This window comes from Desarmillaria tabescens (assembly GCF_030435595.1).
Source record: "Desarmillaria tabescens strain CCBAS 213 chromosome Unknown EV420scaffold_11, whole genome shotgun sequence".
In the NCBI taxonomy this organism is placed as follows: Eukaryota; Fungi; Basidiomycota; class Agaricomycetes; order Agaricales; family Physalacriaceae; genus Desarmillaria; species Desarmillaria tabescens.
In genome coordinates this window covers 766,788-792,093 of record NW_026848310.1, presented here as the reverse complement: position 1 = coordinate 792,093, position 25,306 = coordinate 766,788, and the positions used below count along the sequence as shown (strand labels likewise).

Sequence of the window (25,306 nt, the reverse complement as noted above, 5' to 3'; positions counted from 1 at the left end):
CAGTATAAAATCCCCCCTCGATCTTAACACGGTCAACAGAACACCGAGTCTCCGGAAACTGGGAAAACCCACTTGACGCTCTTTGATACTGGCCCAGATTCTACTTCTCTCGTTCGCAATGTCTCAGCGATGCATGTGCCTGCTGATCAAGTCGAGAGGGTTATCATTCTCTCATTGGCACAGCGACCATTCGGGGGGTCTACTGTCCTTTCTCAAGCACAGGACTTCGGGTGTGGCGTCGACTCAGGCACCCTGCGCTGTAGATGTACATCCTGACAGGCCCTTTGCTCGTGGTATAGCTCCTGGACCCAAGTACGATAAAGTAATAGGTGCCCTACCACCCGATCCTACTTTTGAGTTGATTGAGGAGGCTGGGGGTTTGGTCGAAGCGCATGCCGAGGCGCATGTTGTTGCTGGAAATACGGTCTATGTCAGCGGTGAGATTCCCCGCATCACCCCATTTGAACAAGGTGGGATATTCAGGTCTGATAGTTCTTGCTGGCCATTCATTATTTATCAAAGGAATCCTCGGTGGGATGAGATGGAAGGACGGACAATGGACAGAAGAGCCAGTGAGTAACCCTCGTTCTGGTGATTGAACAGCTAAATGTTTTCAAGCATATAATGGACGAAAGATATGCGGCAATTGATGTTGTTGGGAAAGGACTGGTCATCTTTAGCGCGTACGGGTTTATCTAGCTTCGCGCTGGAGTACGCTGACTATCTTCTCTGAAGCTGCTCTCATGCTGGAATTGTGAACGTGATCAAGCATGCGGTCGATACGTTCTCTCGTCCAATTCATATGGTGCCGTACCCGTGCTTTGAAACTATCAGATAAGAGCTTACTATGTCACTGCTTCGTAGATCGTCGGCGGCTTACATCTGGCTACACCGGATCTCGTTCCTCGCATAGAGCCTACTGTACATTTCCTCTCTGAACAGTTGAAGCCCTCACCTACATATATCCTTCCTATGCACTGCTCTGGATTTGCATCCAAAGTAGCACTCGAGGCTGCAATGGGAGAGGGCTGCGTCCCTGCTGGTGTGGGCATCACAATAGAGGTCATGGGCGACAAGGAGCACGATGCACGCTTGTTTGCATCCTCTTATTAACGTTATAAAACAAACATGTATTATTAGAACGGAGCGAAATATGGGACGCTTGATTAGTTTAGTACGGAAAAACATTTTATGCTGGCGCGATCATTCAGCCTGTATTCGAGACACATGTATACTCGAACCGACATCATATGCATTCATGGTACCTACTTGAACAGGCTGCACCGGGCAACCTGAAGTACAGGAACGGTACGAAAGCGATTCAAGCGTCCACCCAGGCGTCAGGACCCAATCAGAACACGCAGTAGTCGTTGGCCTCGTTCTCTGTGAGTTCTTCGGGTTCGTCACCAGTGTCGTTTCCCTCGTAGGTGTTGCACCAACTGTCCACATCACTAGCATCAATGGAGCTATACAGCGATGATTAGAGGGATAACAATAAAAATTAGAATAAAGTGGACGTACTCGGTGTCGAAAGTCGCGGTATCACCGTACTGGAAAACAAAAGTGAGCGATGCTTAAAGACAGTACTTATGGCACTCACGTTGGAGTTGATGCCTGCCAGAACTGACCCGGATTCTGCAATAATGTTGGACAGAACAACATGCTAGAAAACCGATTAGAGGAGCACGAGAGCCATCGTAAATAGCGATCTCACCCTTTCGTACATGCTGCATCATATGTCAGTTGTGCTCGCCACTAAATCTGAATGGATAACGACGTACTCATCGCAGTTGCCGCAGCTTCGGTACAATTTGCCGAAATCTTGCACCTGCCGTAGTGTCAGCGGAAGTCACAATCGATAAGGGGACAGGCCTACACAGAAACTATCAATGGACACAGTTCCACCTGAGCATCGTGGATGTTAGCAAAAGCAAGGGATACAATGCATTCCCGCTGACCTCCATTGTGCTGAATTACTTTGTCATCGGCACCTTTCGCTCCACCGCCATTAATGTAAGAAGTTCCGGATTCCTGCTTGATGGTAATAGCATCCTGTGATGTAAAGGATTATGATGAATATCGGAATAGAGTTGGGAATAAGAACTGACTTCACAAACAGCCTCTGTATTATAATAAAATATCAGCGCATGCTATCCTGGCATATCTCTCAGGCCTTACCGAACCAAACTGTATAGGAATCAGAATTTAGTATTCTCATTGGGAAAAAGAAATTCAATATTCACCGTTAGTCAGAGTGCAGGAGCCCAAGCAGTGGATTCCTTCCCCTTGGTCTGAACCCTAAGAAAGAAACCTCAACGAAGAGCTGCAGGCCCCGACTGACGCGACTTACAATGACGACGTTCGAGAGGGTTGCACCTTCTTCAAGAAGAAAAACGGCGTCGCTGTCACCACCTTCGGATTGACCACCACACTCGGTCCCTCGGTCATATCTGACATTATCACCCTAGAAAATAATAAGCCTTGCGCCAAAAAAAAAAAACGTAGAGTCACGAACATCAAAAGAGTCACCCGCCGCAATTGTCATAGGTTCAGAAAGACTAGTACTTGTAGCGGGCTCGGGGAAAGTACAGCTTGCTGCGCGGGGCTTGGGCCTGGCACTGGCGACAGCCAACAAAGAAAGAAAGACGGTGGTGGAAAAGATCATGGTAGTAGCGGAACGAGAGAGATTTATCAAGGAAAGTGCAAGACAATGAGTGAAGTGAGTAGACTGCGAGACCAGGCAAGTCGGAAAATGTTTTTGATAACTTCAGTGTCGACCTTCACAGTTTTATACGCTGCAGACTCGGCGCCCATTGGGAGCTCTACGTCATGCAGATAGCCCTAAAAGCATGGGCTGATCAGAAAGAGATATTCCGTTGCAGGTCTCTGTCGTGCAAGCCAAGACGTGCCAAGCCCAAGCACCGCGAGCAGAGAGGATTCTAGATCGAGCGCGACGCGACTCAAGATGGCGCGCTCCTAGAAATAGAGGCGTTCAGAGCACTAACTCGTGCAACATATTAAGCAGCAGCCATGAACATTGATGTGTAGAAGTCTGGCTTCTTGCCTGGATAGCAGATATTTCTGCGTCATCTAGCACCGAGTAATTTTTGAGAGTTGGTAAATAGACCTCTGACAACGACTGTAGATTATGGAATAAGTTTCCGCAGCAAAAGCACGTTGTTAACCGACGGGTTGACCAGGAAACCGGACTCCTCGAAAAAAGTCCGCTAGTGGAGTTGAGAACCGGTCTCGTGAGCCTGGCTAGATACGACGGAGAGACTTCGCTGAGCAGGGCTGAGCCATGTAACAAAAAAACATACGTATATCAGTTTACGCCAAAGATGTCCCAAACTTTCGATACATCCAAAAGCGTTCCCTAGTTGCGTTGCGTTCCCTACTCGTTTCACAGCGGGCTTGGAACCTGTTGGGTTCGAACAGTCGGTTACAATGTCCAACTTTTGGTGTCCAGGTGCATTGGCCATGGATCTGATCTGCCTGTGAGTAGGTTGTTGCATATCGTGATATTCCGTATATGATGGAAAAAACTCGCATCTGCATCGCAGTCTCGTAACTTTCTCCCAGTATAATTTTGCGGCTAGCCAAGGCTACGCTCATTACACCGTCGCAGTTGGCACAGCGACGACCTCGCAACCAGGCTGTCCCGACATTGACCCACCTCGGCGAATCCAGGCAGTGAGATCAGGCAAGGTTGACCGCTGAGGGAATGAAGGCAGTGAACAGGCCCCCGCCGCAGTAGAATGGCTCGTAACCGGAAAATAAAGCAAGTTGCGAGGAACTTCCTAGTCGAAACGAACGAGATAGCTTGGCGTTGGCATGAAGGGTGTACACGAACAGGTCCGAATGCAATTTGTGTGTAGCAAAGCAAGGGATCGATGCGGTACTTTGAACCGTAGGATATTAGCCACGTTACACGAGACCGTAGCCAGGTGGAGGGGCGTAGTCGGGAGAACTGCAGTCACAAACGAAAAGATGACCATCTCAGCTATTGGACCTTTGTGCGTGGAAAGCGCGTTTCTACATAGAGTAAACATACACAGCGGTACAGCCACTGGTTATCTGGGCAGTAGGTTGAAGGCAGTAATTCAAAGGATACGTTGAAGACCGGCTGATGTAAATCGATATTCCGATATTTTCAGCTGGCATCGAAGCAGTTGAGTGAAATAACCAGTAATCCGAACAAGTATGCTGTACATAAATAGTGTCCACGGGTAGGATCTGGGCTTTACATGAGCCATATCTAGCAAAAGAAGGATGAAACGTACATCTAAATCAACATTAACCAAGATATCTCCATATAAGATAGAAGCAGAAGAAGGTAAACACGGCACCAGCTAAGAAGATATACATATCTTGCGTACTTTTGAAATACCTGTCAATGAGGATCCCACGCAGTCGAATGAGACTTACCTTCGTCTCTCAATCCATCCGATAACATCTCTGCTAAGCCCAAGAGTATTGGCTGCGTCCAGCAATCTCCGCTGTGTGCCTTTAAGCATGTTCCGTTGGTCCACGAGGTTGTCGAGGACCTCCCTTCCCTGCGCAAGGAACTCGTCCAAACGATTTTCCGTATTCTGTATGAAGGTGTGCTCATCCAAAGCGTGCTGCTCCCGTGAGCCAAATCCGGGCTGTGGCGTTACACTTCGAAAGGGCGATTCAGATACCTGGGAATCTGGACGAAGGCCCGGATGCAACTGCGACGTGCTCGGAGTGTTTTGAAAGCGCCGTCGAGCATCGGAAGGAGAAGAAGGGGTTCCAGAGGAGGATATCAATTCAGCGCGCTGGTCAGCTTCTCTCTAGAAGCCAGTAAGCAAGGGTCGAGGATAGAGAAGGACTGCCGTACGTACTTGAGCAACGGCCTCGGCTTTCAGGCGGTCAAATTGAGTACGAAGTTCTGAATAGTCGGTTCTGAATTTTTGGACTCGCCTAGAGCAGAACGAGTTGAATAAGGTTGAATATAGAAAGCTAGTACCAGCAGTACCACGTATACTAACGTACATTTGTGCCTTTTCCTGCTTTGCTTTGATTATCTCACGCTTTGCCATCGAGTCATAGTCGTCAATGGTTCTGTGCATCGCCGCCAATGAAGCTGATATCTGCCCTAATGGAAACAAAAAGGCGCGTGTTCTTCAGCACAATTGTCGTCGTCGCCGTAGCAGCAGTAACGCACCCAGCAGTGAGGCAGAAGTATCTCCATTTCTTAGGCGCTCAAGGTCAGCCTGTATTGAACTTGTCTGGCGAACGCCCGAGGTATACAACGAGTTCATCGTGGAGCAGTCAAGGAAAGCAATACATTTGCAATAGCGTGACAGAAACGTGACAGAAATAGTAACAGATCCCGCCGGACCGTAGGCCTAACGCCTGTTCCCTTTACTGCCCTTACCACGTCGCGCAGCCTTTCCGCCAGCCAGCTCAGCCTTTTCTCGTCTTCTGGCATGTTGTTTTGTCTGTTCCACCCGTCGCGCGCCCTTCGTTTGGTACCGTACCTTTGATTTGACTTTTGATTTTGAAAGAGGCTTGGTCCGAGGAACTGTCGTCGGCGGCAACTCCGAGGGCACTGACGGAGCCGGCTTCGGTGGGCCATGGATTAATGTATCAGGGTCAAAGTCTTCAACGACAGCAACAGTGGCAAGATGCCTCTCATCCTCGTATTCCTGTTCCTTTTGCTTGCCCTTTTGCTTGTCTGAAAGCTCGGCTATACCATGCCATTCTTCTTCCTCGTTTTCGTTAATGTATGGACCTTCGGTAAAGGTAAGCAGGTAGAACAACGGATCAGCTATTCACGGGTTCTCACCAATTATTGCACCATAAGCGCTTTCAACCTGTGCTGCGTTCTCCGCCGCGCGTTCCCTGAGCATTCGACGTTGCTACTTGGGGATGAGATGGGGTCCTGGCAGGAGTAACCACTGGGCGTACCTCGCGCCGGACCTCTTGTCGTTGCTGTTTCTCCCGCTCCGCCGCTTTCTTACGCGCCGCTTCTGCTTTTGCTAGCTTGCGTTTGTGGAAGCCGGTCAGAAACTCCCTAGAGAAAAATGAAGACTGCGTTGGTCTGATTGAAGGACAGCGCTACCTTCTTGCATTGTCGTCAAATATGATTTCCTTTATCTGTTCTCGCTTTGCTCGTTTCTTTGCAGCGACGACGGTGTGAGATTGAGTGAGCACGGCCAAATTGGAGGCCATGTTGGAAGCAGAGACTGAAGGTGACACCGGAAATAAGCGAAGAAAAATGATGGGACTGATGGGATGATGCAATTTTCTAAATATAACCTAGGAGAAATAATAATAATTTCGGGCTTGTCCTCTACTTATACCACCACTAAGCTTCTTACATCCTCGGTCTCGCCGTCTGCTGCCTTATCCGCGGATACCTGGTCCCAATGCCTGCGCCGCCGCCTTCATTGTTCTCGTCGAGTACTACTCGTCCTTATCCTCTACCCAGTCATCATGATCATCTCGAGCAATCCATTCCTCGTGCTCTCTACGACCATTCTCATATGTTAGCCCAGCAGGTATGGCAGAACCAACAGCTTCACATATTTCCTTCAAATCCGTACCCTTCCGTGCTGCCTCCTGCTCCTATGGCCCATAAAGTCTGGATCTTGGACTGCAAGTCATGCGGTACTTTCCTGACAAACCGGGGCATGAAGGTATGTCGCATACACTGCCCCCTAAAGCATTTCAGCAACTGTCTCACCCATTTTCTTCTAGGCGGTGCTGCTACTTCGTCCGAATGTCGCCCTATACTCTTCTGATGCCCTACCGGTCAACTGTTCTGCATACACGTCAAGCCCTGAGGCACTTCGACCGCCTTCGTGCCGTCTGTCATCTTCAAACTCGTCTCAGCGTACATGCGAATGTCTTACCCAGACTTTATGCTGCCATGGCTGTGGTGCGATTGTCGGTTATATGATTGTCATCCCCGTAAGTATTTGCCTGTTCCTATTCGACTTTGAAAGTCATCGCTTTTTACCCAGTGTAATCGATGCACTTCTTCCATCACTTCTTCCAATCGCGCAACGAATGGTCACCGTTTCGTATTTCATTCTAGCGAGATCATTGGCACAGAACGCCATTACATTCTGGACGAGCCCGGTGTTGTGCCCTATGAGCACTCATATCCTCCTGTCCCACCCATTACTTCGCTTGTATACCCTCCTCACCATCCCCAAACTATGCATTCTCGTTTGTTCAATCCTCATTATCAGTCTTCTCCTGCACATAGGTCAGAATATCTTCCGACACCACCGCCTGCAGATCCTTCTCCTGTATCCTCCACGACTACCTCCCCTATCCATGGAACATTCCCTTTCGCAGAGCAACATAGTCATTCCGCCGATCATAGCCATGAATTTTCACCGCATGCTCCCCGTCCACTTCCTCATTCCGAACGTCCATACCCCTTTGGACCTGTCCCTTCTCAATCTCCTTCGATTTTACGTCCTGCTTCTGCTGAATCGGATAGCTCCGATGATTCTATCCCACCCCCACTCGTATCACCTTCTTTCCCGTACGGACTACCGTCAGAGCAAACGGAGACATCTTTGCCTTGTATGCTCAAGCCTGGGGACGTGCTTTATTGGCACCATCTCACGAGACAAGGAGAGATCCCTGGTGTGAAAGAAGATGTTCGTGCTCGCTACCAAGGTATCCCTGCGGTGAAGCGGCTCCCACTTGATCGGTGAGCGTGAAATTCACTAGCCGACATTTGCATATGGACCAGTATTACGCGCTTATGACAATGACATCCAGAAGAAACGATAATATTCTTATTGCTTTGTTTGTTTATCTTTATCTTACTCTCGATCCATCTTCGGCTCTGCGTCTGGCTTCACTGTACATTGATACCATCCAGCATCGTTTATTTAATTGTTCAGATGGAGCTCTTCTATGCCAAATAGCTTTGTATGAGTATGACGCTCTTTTAATTCAGGTATACTGGTGGAATGGAAAATAGTTGCACTGGCATCAGCATAAAAGTTGACTGTACCAGGTGACCGCGTTGTGAGCTTCGAACAATATATTGCCTCATCAGATCATACACAGCGAACGCCAGAACGAAGTGACGTGCATCAGAAACCACGGAAACTGTGGGTAGCAAGATGGTGGATCCCAGGGAGTTTTTCACAAGCAACTTGAAGAGAATCTTCGTGGTGAGATAAATAGTTAAAGTAATTGGAGAGAATTTGACTTTAGGTCTTAGGCTCAAGTATCGTCTTCAGAGTTTGTATATATCATATTTTCAAAGGATAAACCATCTCCATGGACGTGAGTTCCGCGGTATGAAGTGGGGCTCCTCGGCATCGGCATCGTCGGAAACATATCGTACCCAAAATTGCTCCCAGGTTGTATTGCGCAATCTTTCGTAGATAGGAAAAGGGTAGCGATTGTAAAGCGCCTGGAACATTGCTCATAGCCATGCGTCACGGATGATGGGTGTAGTCAGGACTAGCGCCAGTAAGTAAGAATCCGTGTGAGTCGGCTTCGGCTATGATAAAAGACCCGGAAATTCTGGGGGACTTGGGAAGCAGATGAACGTAAACATTGGTCCGCGATCCTAGGTCAAGCTCAAGTCACGGCGAGCCTGTGAACGCAATGCTTTCGAAGAGATGAAGGACTTGGACCCAAGTTAAAGAATCGAAAGTTCTAGGCTGCGTGTGGCTGTGATAGTAGTGACTCAGCAATTGTCACGTTGATAAGGACAGCCACCCGCTGATAACTCACTCAACAACTCTGTTTGCAACCACTACCATCTCTCTTAGTTCCACATCCTCAGCAGCATGTAGGCTCCCGATTCATTGGTCGTTCGCCCCAAATACTAATTTCTTCTCAGAATGCAAATCTTTGTGAAGACTCTCACCGGAAAGACCATCACCCTTGAGGTTGAATCTTCCGACACCATCGACAACGTCAAAGCCAAGATTCAAGACAAGGAAGGGTCAGTATCATCCTTCTCTCTCCCCCGCCTTGAAGCGCGTTCTCATGTGCTTAACAGCATCCCTCCTGACCAACAGCGTTTGATCTTTGCTGGAAAGCAATTGGAGGACGGCAGAACCCTTTCTGATTACAATATCCAGAAGGAGTCGACCCTGCACCTCGTCTTGCGTCTGCGCGGTGGTATGCAGATCTTCGTCAAGACCTTGACTGGCAAGACCATCACTCTTGAGGTTGAGTCATCCGATACCATCGACAATGTCAAGGCCAAGATCCAAGACAAGGAGGGTATTCCTCCTGATCAACAGCGCTTGATCTTTGCCGGCAAGCAGTTGGAAGATGGTCGTACCTTGTCCGACTACAACATCCAGAAAGAGTCTACCCTTCATCTCGGTACGTTTGGCCCCTATTCTCGAAGTTGCTGCGGCTGATGGATCTGTTTGCGTTTCTTAGTCCTGCGTCTGCGTGGTGGTATGCAAATATTTGTCAAGACCTTGACCGGCAAGACCATCACTCTGGAGGTCGAATCGTCTGACACCATTGACAACGTCAAGGCTAAGATCCAAGACAAGGAGGGCATTCCTCCGGACCAACAGCGTCTGATCTTCGCTGGCAAGCAGCTTGAGGATGGTAGGACTTTGTCCGACTACAACATTCAGAAAGAGTCGACTCTTCACCTGGGTATGCATGTTCTTATGTATTGTTCCTTTGCCGCCTAACACCGATCTGTCAGTCTTGCGTCTACGTGGTGGTATGCAGATTTTTGTCAAGACGTTGACTGGGAAGACTATTACGTTAGAAGTTGAATCTTCCGACACCATCGATAACGTGAAGGCGAAGATCCAGGACAAGGAAGGGATCCCGCCTGATCAGCAACGTCTTATCTTCGCTGGCAAGCAGCTCGAAGATGGTCGCACACTCTCCGACTATAACATTCAGAAGGAGTCGACACTCCATTTAGTGCTCCGTCTTCGCGGTGGTATGCAGATCTTCGTGAAGACGCTAACCGGAAAGACTATTACGTTGGAGGTTGAGTCGTCTGACACGATTGACAACGTCAAGGCGAAGATCCAGGACAAGGAGGGTATCCCGCCTGACCAGCAACGTCTGATCTTTGCCGGGAAACAGTTGGAGGACGGTCGTACTCTTTCGGACTATAACATCCAGAAGGAGTCTACTCTTCATCTCGGTAACATTCTCCCCCGCTGCTCGCCATTGGGTTGTAGCTGATTTTTGACGCAGTTCTCCGTCTTCGTGGTGGCCTCTGAATGTATGCATGTGATGGTCGGGTTCTGTAGTAATTATATGATGTAGAAACAAGAATGCAATGTCGGTTTACAAGCTACGTGTCATGAAACAGCCACATCATAGATGTCCGAGTGAAACGTTACCAAAGGAATACAGCTGGAGTGGTCTAGCGCTGCGATAAGCCGGATGTGGCGGAACAGGTACTGAAGCAATCACGGAGGCAGGGTCCATGCGATGATTGTTTCCGTTGCCCTCGTCCCGAGAAAAGGCCAGTAAATCGACAAAAAAAGGAGAAAAAAAGGAGAAAAAACAAAGGAGGGATGTGGGACAAAATCCAAGTACAATAAGGGTACCGGTGAGGTCTGTGAGGATCCGAGACAAGGCAGTATAATAACGGACCTTCGGGAAACAAAGGCGACAAGGAGTCGGAGTTTATGTAAATACAGCGTGACGGCGTTACAGTACAGGTTAAATCTGCTCTTCCTCTGGTCTCTTGGCCACAAATCATCGTCGCTGCAGCAAGTCCCGTCCTTGCCCGTCGTCCGTCGAGCTTCGAGCGCCATTTATCGCTCATGGCGCCTGCCGCCTCTCCTGCTCATGGGTCGTCGAAAGACTCACGTTCCTGGCACCCTGTTAAAGTCATGAATATGAGCGACTTGTCCAAGGACGACGACTTCCTCAGCCATCTCCTCGTCGAGAAGCTCGGCACAGGCGCAGTACCCTTACTCGTGCACAAAATGGATTCATCACGTAGGCTGCCCAAGTGCGATGCTCAGCAACTGTTGAAGATTGTGCGACGCGTGCGTGCTGAATCTTCATTTTATCTCTTGAACGGTCTTTTCACGCGTTTTTGTTTCCTTTCCGTGTTCTAGCTCGTTGCTGTAAAGGGGCCTGTTCAAGTCGCCACACGCCAGGCGGTCGATGAACTACTCCTGTTCGTTTTTTTTCGCTCCTGTCTCGGTTACCTGTCATTCACCGCGCCCCGTTCTGCAGCTTGGGACCCATCCGTTATTACTTCGAATCTGAGGGCTACAGCAAGCACCAAAGGAACGCGTTTGCCACGTGTGTACCACTTTTTTCTCACTCTTGCCATCTCACTCAGTACAACCCACCTGTAGCCATGCATCACGATATTTCGAGCTCTATCATCCTTCAGGCTCCATCGAGATATCTCATACCTCCCGCTACTCGCACAGGACCGGCAAGTCCGAGCTCTGTATCCTAGCGACACGCAATCTCCCCACTGGCACCGTAATAACTGAACTAAAGGGCTCCATGGCCAACCTTAGCGAGGAAGAAGATCGAGAGCTCAAGCGCACCGACCTCGTGAACTCAGATATTCGGCGAGACTTTAGCGTCATTCATTCGAAGTCTATGAAGAAGAACCATCTGTTTTTGGGGCCGGCCCGATTTGTCAATGTGGGTCAAACCTCCCATCCCTGGCTGTTCAATAATTGACGTTATGTTTTCAGCATGATTGTGATAATAATTGTGAACTTTTTCGTGAGGGAAGGTACATCACGTTTCGTACTCTACGGCCAATAGCCATTGGGGAGGAGATAACAGCACATTATGGGGATAGTTACTGTACGTCCACTTGACTGCGCTCGTGATCTTTTTTCACTCATCTGTTTAGTCGGCCGGCGGAACAAGCATTGTCTATGCGAGACATGCGAAAAGAAGGGCAGAGGAGGATATGCCCCTGATCAGGACGACGATGACCCTGCTTCTGATTCTGACTCTGATATCGATGAACGCGATATGCCTGAAAACGGCGAAGAAGATGCTCCCGTGGATGTAAATCTGAACGAAAGGCGCACTCGCCGGGGTGTATATGCCATTTCTCGCCAACAGGATGAATCAGACGAAAGTGATGAAGAAGGAGACGACGCCGTACTTGCTGCCGATGCGAAGAACATTCCAGATGAAGCCGAGATAGAGATGACGGCCGAAATCGAAAGCGAGTCTGACCTCACCTCTCTGACTTCAGGAGGGACCAGCGACGAGCGGCTGTCTTCTCTGTCTTCAATCCCAACTTCTCCTCTAACACCTTCGCGGTCCTTGTCCTCTCTCAGTTCTCTTACATCAGTAGAAGACTCTGCGCCCCCGCCACCGACCACGCCACAATCATCCAAGTCAACTCCGTACCGATCCATTATTTCGACTCGACGTCAGAAGGCGCGAGAAGCGCAAGAACAGCCCGGCAGCAATTCGTCTAGTCCGTCTATCGCATCCAAGACACCTATGTCGACGGTCGACAAGCGCGAGACGCGTTCTGCTTCATCTGGGAAGGGCAAAGAAAAGGAGTCTTCAACCCCTTTGTCGACGCCTTCCCGCGGTAGCAAGGGCAGAGAAAAGGCCTCGCTCAAGGAGCGAGTTAAAGTTAAGAAAGAGGACAGTGAGCCACGAATCTTGCGTACGCGTCCCGCTCCCGTGGCAAGTTCCAACGACATTCTGAAGGAACTCCCAAAGTTACCTGAGGTGCCAAGAGATGCTGACGGGAAACCCCTTCCATTGTGTGCTACCTGCCACAATATTTTGCCGGTTATATCTGTCGATTCAAAGGTTGTCTGGGGCTTGGGGTTGGAGATATCGAAGAAGAAGAAGAATAAGCAAGATTGTCCCAGGTATATCGCAAATAAATTCGCTCAAATCTTCCAGGACTCATGCTTATCTTAGATGTATGCGCCATTTTGCCATTTATGGTCAGCCATGGCCGCGTCGTCTCCCTCTACCAGGATCAGCTTCTGTGTCCGTTGCAACCCCACGGGAAGCCTCGCCTCTTGATTCCACACCTTCCCGCCGCGTAACTCATAAGGCTCTTTCTGTTTTGGATCGCAAGCTCGCAGTAGCCGCTTCGGTTTCTCCCAGAGGTCGAAAACGCCGTTCCCCGGAGGATGACCATCCATCTAAGCGCCAGAAATTAGACCAAAGGTCGGCCAAGTCGCGGTCTGTTTCCAACGCTCGTTCTCGCGGTCGCGCGCCGCTCAGCGGTGTTCATAAACGCGTAGTGAGTGCAAGTGCTGGTGCCACCGAGAAGCGGCGTAGGGGCAGGCCACGTAGGCGTAGCTTGTCTGTCAGCGCGATCGTGAAGCAGGAACCAGAAGACGATGATGCTCTGCGGGTTCCACCTGCGCCCTTCAAAGATCAACCTCGGAATTGCAATGGCCGTTTTGATAGAAAGCCCGGCATGAAAGGCAGCCCCCGTCGCCGACAGCATCAGTCCGTGCCTATTCCCGTTTTATCCAGAGCTGAACGAGCAAATGAACGAGAAAAAATGAAATTAAGACTAGAGCGGGAGCACGATGCGGTTTCGTTGTCGGATGATGAAGGATCGAAGCGCTCTCGTGACGATGATGACGACGATGATGAACACGCAGTCAAGAAGAAGAAACGCGAGCGCAACCTCAAGCCTGTTGGCATGTCGAGTGGTTCTTTCGTGGCAAATCCAAGTCCTCAGACCTTTGCCATGTCGAAATTGAAAACAGGGTGGAGTCCAGGTGCTGCCAGCGAGTCGTCCGAAGAAAGTGATAAAGGTCCTGTTACCCCGGATGATCATTTTTCTCCAGAGCCTGATGTCCGCGTGAGCGTGACTTGGCCCTCAACGCCTTCATCAGTTGCGCTGACCTTCAAACCTACGCCCGGAAACTTTGCCAGGCGTAAATTATCTTTAACCTTCTCGAAACCTTCAACGGAGGGGAGAATCAGGGATGCTGTGGAACCAGATGCTTTGTCTTCGTCTTCCTCCACTAATGGTGACCAACCTCGTGGGGAGAGGTTGAATACAGGGTGGATGAAGGAAGGGGTACGTCGATAACGGATGTTATCTGAGATCGTTCTTGGACTAACGAGCGGATGGTTTAGGCCTGTGACCCAAATCAGATATCTGACATCGATGGTTTTGGTCGACTTCAGCACATATACACTGCCATTCCATCTCCGATGAAATCAACAAATAGACTGGTCGGACGGTTATCCTCATTTAAATGCGACATTCCCCACAGACCGCCTCACTTTATTAATGCTGGCTGGGATTCTTGCTCCGACTCGGGCGAGTAGTCGTTTTATTTACGTTTTGGACCGTGTTGTCGCGTTGCTATCGATTCCCGTCATTAGTTTTTATTCTGTCAACATATTCTTCATGCAGGACATTTTGCAGCATAACATTATTGTAACTTGGCTAGTATACATACTACTCTATTTTTTCTTGTTGTATTCAGTGTGCCTTGGCGAATCAGACCCATGGCACTTATAGCAATGATATAACTAGACATTTTCAAGCTACTGTTGACCATCAGGCTTAAGTGAGCTTCGCCCAGCTCGTAAGATCTCGTCTGTAGACAATAGATTGACGGCAATCACAGAGCTGCAAGAAACAGCATCAACACATCTTCCGTGGAAGATTGTATAACCAACTTACCACGAGTGGAGCATTTGTCTCTTCACCCGGTAATTGTCCCATATACCTTCTACAGTAGGATCGAACGGCTCGCCTGATTGCAGATCAATACCAACAGTGTTACCCTCGGCTTGCTCCTCCTAGAAGTGCATTGAGTAGTGAAATCGGCAAAATCGGTAAACAGCAATCCACTTACCTGTAGCGCCACGACTACATCCTGGACGTCGAATCCACCGTTTGCAGCCAACGTTTTGGGTATAATCAATAGGGCATCGGCGAATGCCTGGACACCCATCTTCGCGCGGCCTTTTGCCGATTTCTTCACTGGTCCACTCAAATGCGCCGAGCAAGCAACTTCAAACGCTCCAGCTCCGGGTATGAGGGCCTCGTCTTCGAGTGCATTCTTGACAGCTCTGAGACCATCGCGGAGAGCATCTTGTATCTGTTGTATGGTGTGCGCATTGGGGCCTTTAATCAGAAGCGTCACAGACTTGGGTGCTTTGACTTCCTCGACAAAGGTGAATTTCTCCTCTCCCAAAGTATGCTCGTATACTAGACCAGCCCAACCCAGAATAGACGGTTCGAGGTCGTCCACAGAGTTCTGGGCGACACCACCACAGATGAGCTGCAGCCTAAGCAAAAAAAAGGTCAGTATACTCTGAACATAGCGAATGCAGAGAAATATATACCGCTCCATATTTCGCCTCTTCGCTCTTCGTAGAGCAAGGATACCATTCTTGGCAAGAATATCAAGACTGAGAGGATCAATACCCTTTTGGTTGATAACAACAAAGTTTTTCTTCTTCTCTTTACTGTCTGTCGCTTGGTCGCACACAAGGTTCTTGAGCTCCACAATTTTTTTCACCTTAGCATCCACAAACCGCCTCTCTGATTCAACGAGCTTCTCGCGCTGTTCCGCGGAGGAGTAGAAGAAACCCGAATTCACCTCGCTGTTACTATGTTTAGACGACGGTACTACAAATTCAGTTGAAGAGGACGTACGTCTTTTCATACTCCAAACTGACGTTGAGGGTTAGAACGAAAGCGTTTTCAACGCGTTTGGGCATATCAGGATGACGGGCGCCGTGGTCGAGAACAAGCCCGCGAATCAATTGCGTTTCTGAGGCGGTCCGGTGCTGCATTTTCATTATTTCAACCATGTGCAAGTCTATGGGATCGCGCCATTGATCCTTGGCGTCTGTATGGATGAATAAGTCTCTAAAATTGATGACAAGGTGGAACAAAGTACCCGTCGGAGGTGGTGGTGGACGTATAGTAAGGACGGCATCAACGACATCTGCAGCTAGCTGCTTAGCCATGGCGCTATTCAATTTTGTTGCCAAAGACGTATTCGCGACACTAATCAAAGTAGCACGATCTAGTTTTGAGGGTTGTTTGAAGGTGTCCAAGAACTGTTACATCCACTTCAGCAACAAGATTGTCACCATAGATATGGTTACGCACTGATAAAGCCTCTTTTTTTGCCAAGTCGAATCCCTCGGCAATGACAGTGGGATGCACGCCTTCAGATATGTATCGATCGGCTTGCTTCAGCAACTCTCCCACCAATAAAACTACGGATGTCGTTCCGTCTCCTACTTGATCGTCTTGAGCAACAGCAGTCCGTGCAATCATAGCGGCAGTGGGATTTTGGATTTGCATCTCGGACAAAAGAACCTTTCCGTCCTTGGTCATCTTTATCTGTCCGGCGCCATCGACGAGCATCTTCAAGGTGCCTCTTGGGCCTAACATATACATCTGAGCTTCCCTGAGAACTTCGCATGGATAATCGACGCACCCAAGTTCCCCTTGACCACATTTGCAAGACCCATCGCTCCATTGGTGTTGACCTATCCTAGTTGAGCCAAAGGGTTTTCGTTGAGAATTGGAAGGGAGTATACCTGGAGCGCTGCTGCACGCCGCACGCTCTCTGCCTTTGGATTAATGAGCTCGATACTGGACGACATTTTTGGCGGACTGGAAACGCGTCGAAATTCAGGATTGCAAGAAACACGTTCCAAGCTCCGCTTCAAGATCCATTGGCTATGCTTGGCTACAGCGTTTCCGGACCGATAAATCCGGATCCCTTCCGGTCATCAATTTGCGCTTCAAGTTACCCGCCCTTCCTTAAGCCATACGGTCAACTAGCTGCCGGTAGGACGTATATATTTCGTTCGGTACAACTTGAAGATTATTCTTCAACTTGTCTTTATGATGAGTATTTAAAAAGTAGACAATTACAGATCGACTCTACGCCCTTCCTTCGCACTGCGCTGAATGGCGTCAATCAGAGTTTTTGTCTTGAGAGCCGCCTCCAAATCTGCATAACCTTCTCCCTTTGCATAGGCCTCCCAAGCCCTCCGTACATTGGTCAGACCGTTTCCTTCAACCTTGACCTCTTCTCCATTCACATATAGCGCGGTAGGAGTCATCAACGATACCGCAGAAGCCATAGGGTTGTCGCTCTCCATTCGGATGCTTCCTTTCTCACCGTCTATGACCCAGAGCAGTGGTGTACCCGCTTTTCCATCCGCTTTTGTCTTCAACCCACCGCGCATGTGAACACTCATGACGGCCCCATTGGTCAAGACTCCAGAAATGGCCACCTGAGAGGCGGCATCTTGTCCGATGGTTTCGCCGGTTGGCTTCCCGTTCTCGTCAACGACTTCAGCAATAGGGTACTGAGTACTCAGCGTTGCCGAAACGTTGGCAACGGGTCCGAGTACGTAGGTCAGTGTATCCAAGATATGGCCGCCTCCGGTATCGAGAAGTGTACCCCCATTCGAGTTCACACCGTAGAACGCCATGGTACTCGACACGTAAGGACCCCACATATTGAATCCTGGAAACGTCCTTGTAGTCTATGACAGCTATTAGACAGGTCAAGTGTAGATAGACACTGAAGCTGACCAAGGACGTCGACAAAATTCGACCTATCTCTCCAGAGTCAATAATAGCTTTCACCTACATAGAGCGATAGTTAGTACTGCCAGTAGGAGCACAAAGGGCATCAATATTACCTTTCGAAAGACAGGATCCATTCTTCCCTGCAATCCTACAATAGTTCTGACGCCCTTTTCCTTCGCAGCACTAGCTAGTGCTGATGTTTCCTTCAGACCATTCCCAGCAGGCCACTCCAAGAAGAGGTCCTTTCCTCCATCTATAACTTTTAATGCGTTTTCGAGATGATGGGTCACCTTTACGGACACGGCTACGAGATCCACGTTTGGATCGGATACAATGTGTTCCGGAGAACCATGGTATGGTTTGATTGGGTTGCCTGAAAGAGACGTGTATTTCGCTGCAGTAGCTTCAGCAGAAGCTGGGTTTGAAGTAGAGACTGCAGTGAGCTGGTACTGGGACGATAGCGGCTCTTCAAGCAGAGGCGGGGCAAGCGTAGTTGATGCCCAACCTTGTGCTGAAAGACCGATAAAACCAATACGAATGGGAGACATTGATATGTGGGAGTTGGGGAAATTAGACCTGGGAAGACATAATGTATATGATATAATCTCAAGACCGTCGAGTAAGCCTGGTCAGGAGGCTATATAGCGAGACGAACGGGGAATGCTGAGTCAGATGCTTAGTAGGCAGGTGTATATATCGCGGGGCTAGCGGAAATTGGGGCAGGGCAGGGAAATTGCAGAGGATGTCACCATGCAGTGAAAGTGTCAGAAGGGCTAGGGTCGCTGGGCTGGCCAACATCGAATAACGTGCAATAAACACGATAAAATATTCAAAAGTTCAAGCTTGTCAAGCGGGGAGCAGACAGCCTATCCAATGAATATACTGAGTTTGGCGTTTATTTTGCGAGAGAGACGAGTCAGTTCGTGATACGTACTTCGTGGTTGACGTTGACTGTCAAGAGAGGACAAGGATTGACATCGGAGCTTGAAGCAATGATACAAAGTGGCGAGCCTTCTCCGGCCCGGACACTTAAATTCAAGCACTCAACAAGCACTCAAGAAGATTCTCCATTCTCCAACCTTTCTTCACGTTTTTGCCCGTATGACAACACAGTTCTCGTATCGTCTCGCCTCGTACCACACCTATGTATCGATGGATCTTGACAACTACGGCGACACTTGGTACGAACTTCACAATTCAGCGAGGCTCTTCCAGGCTCCCATGGCAGGAGTCCAAGGAAATACACAACGCGGAATAGTAACTGATCACCTGGAGCCATCAAAGCCTGTATCTCGTCGACTCTGACCCTACTCGAGTCTCGAAAGTTGAATCGATCCCATAGTACTCCGACCGTTGAACACTTGCGGCATTCGCAAATCAAGAGAGCCAGGTCATTTCGATGCTTTCTCTCCGAACGCATGGGACACCATGTCCCCATGTCCTTTAATCAAAATTTTAGTATCTTGGTGCTGCTGCCGCAGTTCTTCTGATGGGATTTCTTGGTACCTGCCTGAGAAAGTGAGGTTCAAGGGCAAATAATATGAACCCTTCTCTGAAGATGCTCGGGCAGGGCCATTTTACGGCATTAAAATGTCACCGGTTCGTCTCGACTTGAAGGTTCTCTGTTTATCTACACTTGCCAGAGCCAGGGTTGCTGATTGCACTGTCAAGTGACTCTTCTTGCACGGTCCAACTGATCTTCTCACATCAATGCCTTGATACACCAAGTTTACCCGAATGCCGTGACTCTTCTGATGTGTTAATAAATGCAAACTTCCCTCTAGAAGTTACAACAGATATCCGGTGTTTCGAATCGTCATAACGGCCGTCACACGCTAAAACATTTGGAGCAATTGATATGCTATGCTATACCTCTAGCGCCCCCGATAGGTTGAAAATTGAACATACAGTCCTTGTCGGCGTCAGGGCTGATGATGCTGTGATGGATGGTTGTAACATTCCCTATGATCGAAGTTGGTACGTTTGAATTCGCATACAATGATTTTATATTCAACGGGTGAACTTCCTACACCAGCTGACCCTTTCTGCCACTCATTTTTCAGGAAGATATTATCCCTTGGTACCGTATGCGTTCACTGGAGTCGATGATGTCAAATCATCGAGCATGTTGAATCCTGACTGGCAGTGGGTCCCTCAGACTACTGATCGACATCCAGTCCAGGATGATACCACGACTGGTAACACCATTTGCAATGACATACTCATTCAGTTGGCTGATATAGCACGTATGTGTAGATCCTATTGTCTGCTCATCCCCTTTCACCAGCCCACGAATTACTCTTGGATTGGGGGTATCGGTGAATCAGGCCGTTCGTTGCCTTTTCGCCATCTATACCTGCTTCTGAGATGACGAGCTTGAGAACAGACGGCCGCCAGACCACTCGCTATGGATTCGAGGCTTTTATTCATTCACGTTCATCCATTTGACATGCCATTGGGGTGCATTACCCAATACGCAGATTACTTTTCATTTGAAATCATCGTCTCTTTAGTATGGAACCATTCCTCGCAGTTCGTTATCCGCCATACGCCAACGAGAACCTGAAGATGCTGAACCAGGGCATTATTGATATAGAGATTCCAGGGTTCTTCCCCACGGAGAGCATCTTATCATATTCGTGGTGAACATGGCATGCAATAGAAATTGGTGATTGGTGATTGGCCGTTCGTTCTTTGGCTGTGACTTCAGGAACCAGAATCCTTATGATCAAGAAATTTTTAGAGTTGTGTAAGAACGTCGAATAGCTATTTTCAGAAGCCGCCACGACACACTCTTCGAGGGCTGGACCATGCGTGTGTCTGTGAACTTCTTACTGTCTTCATATGGGCGACGACTTCCCGCAGGAATTTACGAAAGTATATATTGAAGTAGTAACCATAGATTCGACGAGACAAGAATATCCATACGTACGCACGACAACGATCAAATGCGTTTATTATCAACGTTGTCCGTACTGTTCTCCCGGATCGCAGACATGGAATCTCCTTTCTCGGCTGCTCTCAATCCACCCGCATCGTAATCCTTCAGGTAAAATAACGTCGCTGGGAGCGCGACTAGCAGAGCACCCACGATGTTTCCAAGATAGGCGGCAATTAAGGATCTACGTGAACAATCAGAACACGTCGCATGTCCGGTGAGAAGCATCAAAATTTACTTGCGAATGTACTCCGCAGCGGTGAGCTTCAACAGGTACGTGAACAAAAATAACCTAGCTGAATTACTCAAAAAACTCACATTTGCACCGAACATGATCCCAAGAGGCACCGAGAACATGTTGGCAACCACTACTCAGGATGAACATTGACGCTTATCGATAAATAACCCCGACTCACCGTGATCAAACGAACATGCGACGAAAACCTATCAGAATCATTAATGCGCACAAGTTCGTCCTTTCTTTAACTCCTGGACCCACCCATATGGGAATCCAAATGGCGACTATCTGCAAATCACGGCAGGTTAGATAGGCCAAATTCAATTGAGCAACCCCACCTTTGATATGGTGTCCCTAGCTCCGGCGGCTTGCTGCGGCTCTAGTGAGAAAACCCCACGGGGAGAAGGATGATAACACGTTTACCCAAACCGCGACGCATACGAGCCAGTTGCAACCGATCCCTCGCAAAAATATCTGATGCCAATGGGGTTCGACAGCTTTGCGGCTAGTGGGTAGTAGTTAAGTTTAACACTATCACGGGGTTTGGAGTGGATTAATCTTACATTGCGAACGTCTGGATATAGGATGAGTAAGGATCATCGGATACGATCCCGCTGTCTACAATTTTATGTGAGCCAACCACGTAGTCGAGGATGGATACGGTGAGAGTGTGTGTAGTGCGTACATTTAACTAGGATGGCACCGAAGAAGAGGCTCCCGACGAGGTTCCCAAAGGTCACTACAGGGACGTCATCATGAGGGAGAAACTCAATGGCCGGAATGTAATACTTACCAAGGACAAAGTTGATGGGAAGACTCCACCATGGGATAGCGCCTTTGATGATAGCCATGGGAAATATCTAGCGGAGACCGAGAGTGTTGGTCACTGGCGTAGGGTAGAAAATGACTTACCATCATGTTGCTCGTGAGTAGTTCGAGGCCCTGAAGCACGATCCTGCGAGGAGAGAGCCAAGGTGAAAGTCCACGCCTCACTACAGCGCCTAGTACTTACATGACCAAACCGACTGGAAAGACAAACCCACCCAGGATCTTCACGATTCCAGGATCTGACACAGTGAGTGCACTCGCTCCGCCGGAGATGATTTCAGACAAGAGGCCGCCAAAGGAGAGCATCACGCCCGCGAGGACCTGCCACGCTGGACATCAGCCTTACCATGGGTTACAAAGAGGATCGAGCGACGTACGGCTTTGAAGAAGATGTTCTCATACCGATCTCTGTGCTTTGCGACGCCGCTCTCGACCATGTACATCGCGACTTGGGCAGGGCTCAATGTAGGAGAGGCGTCCATGGTAGCAAGTGAGGGAAAGAATTCGGTTCACATGCTTTGGACAGAAATAGTTATAAGTAGTCTTCTCTCCCACTGACTCCGTATAGTGCGTAATGGAGAGCCCAAACATGGTGCATGTTATGGTCAGAAGATGCTGGGGTATAAATAGGAACGGCTCGGGCGCCGTGTCCAACTATTTCCTCCGTCGACGCGTATAATTGGCAAGATCGAGTGATCGAGAATTTCGTAAGGATGAACTTGATACATTTGATTAAGCACAGGGAAAAAAACACACACATATACGAAAGCAACTATTAAACACAACATTTTAACACCACGAACACATAAATATTTGTCGGATCACCGATGGGCGCCAATTCTTTTCGTCAGTGGGACTTTTGGACGGTGATCCTGCCTCACAGCGCCCCTCCCACTGTCGGCAGTAGCAAAGAGCGTGCCTCGATTGTGCAGACTCCTCTCCTTGCGCTTCATATGCGTCGGGGCGGGGAACGGCTCCGGCAAGCCCTGGTCCGGGCCCGCAGAGTAGAATATTTTTGGCTGCCACGCCTCTTGCTCATCCATGATGCACGAATTTTTGAATTTCTCAACAAGGGCTTCTTTCCCTCTACGCGAGGATCAGAACACATCATGTTAGTGAGGGAATAGAAACGTACTGATAGTTTGCGTAGCTCATCTGGAGCACTTTTTCGCTGGAGAACATGTTCCTGTTGGGGCTAAATCAGTAGAGAGTGAGAAGGGAGTAATCGCGGTGCGTGCCATTTTTGTCCCAGGCGCTTCTTGGCGAATAATAATAGATCTTCGACTTGTATAAAGTTGACAAAGGCGTATCCGACGTTGCATCCTGAGTAAACGTGAGTGAGAAAGTTGATGGAAGCCGAAAAGCAGATATACCATTTTTGAAATCCATCCTGAGATACATAAAGTCAATCCTCCTCGGGCAGACCTTGTCGATAAACGACATGAGATCTCTATCTGACATTTTATTGGGAATATTTTTGATCATGACGGTCGTGCGAGTATCACCACCGTTCTCGATGAGGGCGAGGTCGAGCTGGTTGCGAGCTCCTTGCTGCTCGTCCTTTGCAGCACCGGGATTTGCTTTATGGAGTGATCGGTTCCTTGATGGGAGGGGCGGCTCCGGGGCCACATCGGTGGGGTAAGCTGGTCCTTCTGGAACAGGGTTCTGGAAGAAACTGGGACCAGGACGCCAAAATTCTGGAGGGTGGGGACCGAAAGCGGCGGGAGGAGGGCCCCAGGAGAGGCCGTTCATAGCTGCTGCAAGGCGGTGGGGGTCGTCGTATGGGGGCCCGAAGCCCAGGACTGGGGAAGTGGGGTACATCGGGCCGGGGGACGTGGGCGGGTAAGGGTATGGGGCGGGATACGGCATAGGCGGACCGTCATAATAAAACTCGGGGTGGGCGGCGTAGAACGGGCCTGGCTCGCTGTCAGGAAGTGACGGGCCGGTGTCCTTGGTTGCCGAATGCTCGGATAAATCATCGGACGGAGGGGAAGTGTAGAAAAAGGTAGGCGAACCGGACGACCAGACAAGAGTGCGGTCGTCATCTTCGTCGTCAGGCTTGGCCTGGGTGTTAATAGGCGGCGGAAAGACGAAACGTTCGCGGGTCTGGGATCTCCGTCCAAAGTGCAGCAAGGTACCCGTCGAGTCTTCGCCACTTGGAAACGGAACAGGACCATCAGTGCCTTCTGATCGAGACTCTTCGCGGCCAAATACTTGAAGCTTCATGCCAAAGAGGATTTGGCCGTCCAATGCGGCATAGGCAGCATCAGCATCGCGAAAGTCGCAGTACTCGATGTGATAATTTTTGAAGCACTGAAGAAGGGTGAGATGAGGCGGTGGGTAATAAAGTCAGAAAGCATACCAAGTCATCGTTGAGCGAGTCGACGACATTGACAGTACGAATAGTGCCAAAGGACTCAAGCAGTTGCAAGAGGGTGTCAACGTTGACGGGACGTTTCCGGGAAGAATTGTCTGACTCATCCTGCTCTTCTATACCTTGGACAGAGATGTAAAAGGCAGCACTAGCAGCCTTGAGGAACTTGGAGTCCCCGGTCAGCTGAACGGTCTGGTTTGGTGTGAGATAGCGACACCGAAACCAGGCGTCATCGGCACAAATATCGAGGAGATCTGTGGAACGAGTTGCGAGAAGGGTGTGAGCAGCTTGAGCATATCTGACATCGAAAAAGGCAAGGACGACGATGCCTTGGGACTGTACATAACGAACAAACACGCCTTTGATCGGAGAGTCGGTGATTGGCACGTTTTTAAACGTCGAGGACTGGCGTTCGTTGGCTGGGGGACGGTTCTCGGAAGAGGAACCTGGTAGCCGGCCAAGAGTTTCTGCAGAAAGATAGGAAGAGAAAAGGTGACTGAGAGTTTCTGTCTTTACTGTACGCGAAATGTTGCTGATCTGAGGCGTGTTAGTTATACTAGGAGGCTGCAGGATGGTGATAACTTACCAGAAGGAAACGAGTCGCGTCGGGATTAGCGCGTTGACTGACGGTGGTCGCGTCGTCGAGCGAGTCGGCGGTGCGGATGCTGGACGACGGAGTGAGGGGCGGGGTAAGCAGCTTACTGTGGACATGGGGGCGCGCAAGCTTTGCCTTTGGGGTGTCGGCGGGCCGGGGAAGTGAGAAGGAGGTCGCGAGTGCCGGCGGAGTGGCGGGAAGATGGAGGTTGTCCCGGGGAATAGCATTCAACTTTGGAGGAAGCGGTCCTGAATGGGGCGGGAACCTAGGAAAAGGATTAAAATTTGTTTTTCTTTAGCAGTAAATAAAACATACCAGATATTGGGTAAAGATGGAGAATGTTGAAGACGAGGTGGGTGTTCGCGTTTACGGTTCGCCATTGAAGAGAAAGCAAACAAAAAAAAGGCGTTGGGTGGTTGCTGGATATAAGGAAGAAGGTAATAAAGACGACAGATCTGAAACGAGAATAGAAGAATTGTTGATTGCATCTAATTCACGTCAGGCAATCGATTCGCGGTCTTCGGAAACGCCGTCGTCAAGTCCCTCCATGTCTTCCCGCTAAAAATTTCAAAATGCAAGAAAATTAACGGAAAAGACAAGCGAAACAACGTACTGAATAGCCTAATCAGCTCCCTTTCCCAGCGATTTTCGTCCCGTACACGTCACTGCCGCCAGTCCTCATGCATGTTGCCTTCCAACGTCGGACATGAGGCGCCTTTACGCCACTCCATCGGAATTTCCCAGATAGTCAAGAGAGTAATACCAACTTGACTCCGAGGATGGAAGTCGAAAGCCAATTTATCCAGGTCATGTGATCGTACGTGCCTTTC

The 25,306-nt window shown here is 49.2% G+C and overlaps 10 protein-coding genes across 10 annotated transcripts; 3 read left to right on the top strand and 7 right to left on the bottom strand.

Annotated features, from left to right (window-relative positions):
• The first annotated feature begins 35 nt into the window (after positions 1–35).
• EV420DRAFT_185457 (uncharacterized protein) lies at positions 36–1,158 on the top strand. The gene is made up of 3 exons (XM_060481125.1): positions 36–470; positions 523–572; positions 865–1,158. The coding sequence occupies exons 1-3, from the start codon at positions 119–121 to the stop codon at positions 1,111–1,113; spliced, it is 651 nt and encodes a 216-aa protein (XP_060333091.1). The 5' UTR covers positions 36–118; the 3' UTR covers positions 1,114–1,158.
• Positions 1,159–1,269: 111 nt separating this feature from the next.
• EV420DRAFT_185759 (polysaccharide lyase family 3 protein) lies at positions 1,270–3,154 on the bottom strand. Its single transcript, XM_060481126.1, has 12 exons — positions 2,516–3,154; positions 2,351–2,464; positions 2,244–2,298; positions 2,179–2,187; positions 2,109–2,122; positions 1,959–2,052; positions 1,877–1,905; positions 1,782–1,828; positions 1,715–1,727; positions 1,601–1,663; positions 1,522–1,550; positions 1,270–1,466 (listed from the first exon to the last, which is right to left on the bottom strand). The coding sequence occupies exons 1-12, from the start codon at positions 2,663–2,665 to the stop codon at positions 1,352–1,354; spliced, it is 732 nt and encodes a 243-aa protein (XP_060333090.1). The 5' UTR covers positions 2,666–3,154; the 3' UTR covers positions 1,270–1,351.
• Positions 3,155–4,296: 1,142 nt separating this feature from the next.
• EV420DRAFT_1640689 (golgi SNAP receptor complex member bos1) lies at positions 4,297–5,285 on the bottom strand (the record flags this gene model as incomplete). Its single annotated transcript, XM_060477134.1, has 5 exons — positions 4,297–4,378; positions 4,429–4,814; positions 4,866–4,944; positions 5,017–5,119; positions 5,189–5,285. The coding sequence occupies 5 exons, from the start codon at positions 5,283–5,285 to the stop codon at positions 4,297–4,299; spliced, it is 747 nt and encodes a 248-aa protein (XP_060333089.1).
• An 11-nt stretch (positions 5,286–5,296) lies between these two features.
• On the bottom strand, positions 5,297–6,292 carry EV420DRAFT_1530822 (nucleolar protein 12-domain-containing protein). Its single transcript, XM_060472624.1, has 4 exons — positions 6,089–6,292; positions 5,935–6,040; positions 5,813–5,885; positions 5,297–5,758 (listed from the first exon to the last, which is right to left on the bottom strand). Exons 1-4 carry the CDS (start codon positions 6,196–6,198, stop codon positions 5,373–5,375), a joined length of 675 nt encoding a protein of 224 aa, XP_060333088.1. The 5' UTR covers positions 6,199–6,292; the 3' UTR covers positions 5,297–5,372.
• A 19-nt stretch (positions 6,293–6,311) lies between these two features.
• EV420DRAFT_1762498 (ubiquitin-related domain-containing protein) lies at positions 6,312–10,313 on the top strand. Its single transcript, XM_060480703.1, has 8 exons — positions 6,312–6,665; positions 6,727–6,939; positions 6,993–7,696; positions 8,849–8,953; positions 9,011–9,342; positions 9,403–9,630; positions 9,683–10,138; positions 10,192–10,313. The coding sequence occupies exons 1-8, from the start codon at positions 6,396–6,398 to the stop codon at positions 10,215–10,217; spliced, it is 2,334 nt and encodes a 777-aa protein (XP_060333087.1). The 5' UTR covers positions 6,312–6,395; the 3' UTR covers positions 10,218–10,313.
• Positions 10,314–10,658: 345 nt separating this feature from the next.
• EV420DRAFT_1530813 (uncharacterized protein) lies at positions 10,659–14,337 on the top strand. The gene is made up of 7 exons (XM_060472623.1): positions 10,659–10,997; positions 11,070–11,131; positions 11,191–11,259; positions 11,316–11,616; positions 11,670–11,784; positions 11,834–12,824; positions 12,877–14,337. The coding sequence occupies exons 1-7, from the start codon at positions 10,770–10,772 to the stop codon at positions 14,012–14,014; spliced, it is 2,904 nt and encodes a 967-aa protein (XP_060333086.1). The 5' UTR covers positions 10,659–10,769; the 3' UTR covers positions 14,015–14,337.
• On the bottom strand, positions 14,338–16,600 carry EV420DRAFT_1530808 (chaperonin Cpn60/TCP-1 family). Its single transcript, XM_060472622.1, has 9 exons — positions 16,498–16,600; positions 16,395–16,446; positions 16,061–16,341; positions 15,846–16,008; positions 15,599–15,794; positions 15,286–15,546; positions 14,793–15,228; positions 14,618–14,736; positions 14,338–14,563 (listed from the first exon to the last, which is right to left on the bottom strand). Exons 1-9 carry the CDS (start codon positions 16,561–16,563, stop codon positions 14,479–14,481), a joined length of 1,659 nt encoding a protein of 552 aa, XP_060333085.1. The 5' UTR covers positions 16,564–16,600; the 3' UTR covers positions 14,338–14,478.
• Positions 16,601–16,712: 112 nt separating this feature from the next.
• Positions 16,713–18,538, bottom strand: EV420DRAFT_1530803 (uncharacterized protein). Its single transcript, XM_060472621.1, has 4 exons — positions 18,438–18,538; positions 17,617–18,369; positions 17,507–17,560; positions 16,713–17,457 (listed from the first exon to the last, which is right to left on the bottom strand). The coding sequence occupies exons 2-4, from the start codon at positions 18,049–18,051 to the stop codon at positions 16,834–16,836; spliced, it is 1,113 nt and encodes a 370-aa protein (XP_060333084.1). The 5' UTR covers positions 18,052–18,369; positions 18,438–18,538; the 3' UTR covers positions 16,713–16,833.
• Positions 18,539–20,160: 1,622 nt separating this feature from the next.
• EV420DRAFT_183870 (Formate/nitrite transporter) lies at positions 20,161–22,149 on the bottom strand. Its single transcript, XM_060481122.1, has 13 exons — positions 21,885–22,149; positions 21,692–21,828; positions 21,592–21,634; positions 21,473–21,539; positions 21,365–21,418; positions 21,243–21,297; positions 21,103–21,184; positions 21,018–21,050; positions 20,941–20,967; positions 20,858–20,885; positions 20,760–20,809; positions 20,680–20,705; positions 20,161–20,625 (listed from the first exon to the last, which is right to left on the bottom strand). Exons 1-13 carry the CDS (start codon positions 21,987–21,989, stop codon positions 20,448–20,450), a joined length of 885 nt encoding a protein of 294 aa, XP_060333083.1. The 5' UTR covers positions 21,990–22,149; the 3' UTR covers positions 20,161–20,447.
• On the bottom strand, positions 22,148–25,262 carry EV420DRAFT_183859 (RNA recognition motif 2-domain-containing protein). The gene is made up of 7 exons (XM_060481121.1): positions 24,792–25,262; positions 24,468–24,741; positions 23,870–24,418; positions 22,881–23,820; positions 22,746–22,830; positions 22,643–22,693; positions 22,148–22,593 (listed from the first exon to the last, which is right to left on the bottom strand). Exons 1-7 carry the CDS (start codon positions 24,962–24,964, stop codon positions 22,329–22,331), a joined length of 2,337 nt encoding a protein of 778 aa, XP_060333082.1. The 5' UTR covers positions 24,965–25,262; the 3' UTR covers positions 22,148–22,328.
• Positions 25,263–25,306: the final 44 nt, after the last annotated feature.